Source organism: Cebus imitator, unplaced genomic scaffold (assembly GCF_001604975.1).
Source record: "Cebus imitator isolate Cc_AM_T3 unplaced genomic scaffold, Cebus_imitator-1.0 Scaffold230, whole genome shotgun sequence".
Classification (NCBI taxonomy): Eukaryota; Metazoa; Chordata; class Mammalia; order Primates; family Cebidae; genus Cebus; species Cebus imitator.
This window is the reverse complement of record NW_016107545.1, coordinates 681599-683789: the sequence shown is the minus strand read 5'-3', so window position 1 is coordinate 683789 and position 2191 is coordinate 681599. Positions and strand designations below refer to the sequence as shown.

At 48.3% G+C, this 2191-nt stretch overlaps 1 protein-coding gene across 1 annotated transcript; it reads left to right on the top strand.

The window, feature by feature from the left end:
• Window positions 1–912: 912 nt before the first annotated feature.
• On the top strand, window positions 913–2145 carry LOC108281704 (transcription initiation factor TFIID subunit 9-like). The gene is made up of 2 exons (XM_017497379.2): window positions 913–1865; window positions 1949–2145. Exons 1-2 carry the CDS (start codon window positions 1175–1177, stop codon window positions 2143–2145), a joined length of 888 nt encoding a protein of 295 aa, XP_017352868.1. The 5' UTR covers window positions 913–1174.
• Window positions 2146–2191: the final 46 nt, after the last annotated feature.

The window sequence follows — 2191 nt, the reverse complement described above, 5'->3', positions numbered from 1 at the left end:
AGATGATGAGTTGGAGCTCTTTCCCATTCTGTCCAAGAAGTTTTCAGTCCCTTCAGATCCTTAGAAGAGCTCACCAAGTACTGAAAGGTGAGGAATAGTCTGTATGATCTGTCTCAGATTCTGAGGACATCACAGACAATTATTAGACTCATCCAGCCAGATAGAAATAAATGTGGTTGTTCTAAGATCTTGACAGGGCTGAAAAATTAGTGTCTAGGAAGCTGAGAACTCATGAACCCAGGTGTCTATCTTAACTCCTGCGCTTCAGTTACATAGGACAAAGGTCACAAACTCAGCGGCTTCAACCTGTGCTTCTCAACACTTCCAGTGCATAGGCTTTGCCTGGAGATCTTGTTAATTAAATGCAGATTGTCATTCAGAGGGGCTGGGGTGGGGACCTGAGATTCTGCACCTGAGAACCTGAGAATCAACGACCTGGGAATACTGATGTGATGTGGCTGATCCAGGATTACACCTTCAATAATGAGGGCTTCCGGGGTCAAGGCTGGGACTATGAAAAGCCAGGTGAGGAGTGATGGGGAGTAGGGAAGCAGGGAGATGATGGTCCATCTGAAGGTGTTTCAAGTACTAACAACAACAATAATGTAAACACACTCTAAGGGAAAAGCAAACTTGCCTGATGGCCAGATTCTAGCCAGAAGTTGATAGTATGTCCTGTCCAGCTGGAAAGTTGTGGGAAAAAAAAAAAAGAAAGAAAAAGAATGATTGTGAATGACTGTGGCACTTGTCCCATCTGGTGTATTAGTCTGTTTTCACACTGCTGATAAAGACATGCCCAAGAGTGGGCCGCAGCTGGGCCGCCGGGGCAGGCCGAGGGCTCCGCAGCGGGCCTCGAGGTCCTTGGGGCCCGTGGGCTCTCGCTGCCACCCGCCCCTTCCAGCTCCTTCCCGTAGTGCAAAGGGCGCTTGAGCGAGGTGATCGGAGCAGTCGCAGCGAGGACCATGTTGCTTCCAAACATCCTGCTCACCGGTACACCATGGGCTGGAAAAACCACACTAGGCAAAGAACTTGCATCAAAATCAGGACTGAAATACATTAATGTGGGTGATTAACTCGAGAAGTCTGATCATTGGATATCATGGAGTCTGGCAAGATGGCTTCTCCCAAGAGCATGCCGAAAGGTGCCCAGATGATGGCACAAATCCTGTAGGATATGGGGATTACAGAATATGAGCCAAGAGTTATAAATCAGATGTTGGAGTTTGCCTTCCGATATGTGACCACAATTCTAGATGATGCAAAAATTTATTCAAGCCATGCTAAGAAAGCTATCGTTGATGCAGACGATGTGCGATTGGCGATCCAGTGCCGCTCTGACCAGTCTTTTACCTCTCCTCCCCCGAGAGATTTTTTATTAGATATCGCAAGGAAAAGAAATCAAGCGCCTTTGCCATTAATCAAGCCATATTCAGGTCCTACGTTGCCACCTGATAGGTATTGCTTAACAGCTCCAAACTATAGGCTGAAATCTTTACAGAAAAAGGCATCAACTTCTGCGGGAAGAGTAACAGTCCCGCAGTTAAGTGTTGGTTTGGTGACTAGCAGACCAAGTACTCCCACACTAGGCACACCAACCCCACAGACCATGTCTGTTTCAACTAAAGTGGGGACTCCCATGTCCTTCACGGGACAAAGGTTTACAGTACAGATGCCTACATCACAGTTTCCAGCTTTAAAAGCTTCAATTCCTGCAACTTCAGCAGTTCAGAATGTTCTCATTAATCCATCATTAACCGGGTCCAAGAACATTCTTATTATCACTAATATGGTGTCATCACAAAATACTGCCAATGAATCATCAAATGCATTGAAAAGAAAACATGGGGGGAGGATCCAAGATGGCCGTTTAGGAACAGCTCAGGATTGCAGCTCCCAGTGAAAGTGCAGAGGGTGAGTGGACGCCGCGTTTTTATTGCCTACAGACTAGGAAATTCCCAGGCGGAGGAGCTCCACACCAGCACGGCTGTTTCGGCCAGCGCGGCTGTGCCAGCCAGCGCCGCTGCTTTGCCCCGCGCGGCTGCTTTGTCGGCGCCCCGGGAGCCACGATTCTCCATACAAAATACACCGGTCCGGGAGCCCTTTTGGCTGGCGATTGGAGCCACGGGAAGTTGCCCATTCGTCTGATTAAAAAGGGGACTGAGCAGAGAACCAGGACAGTAGATTCCAGGGC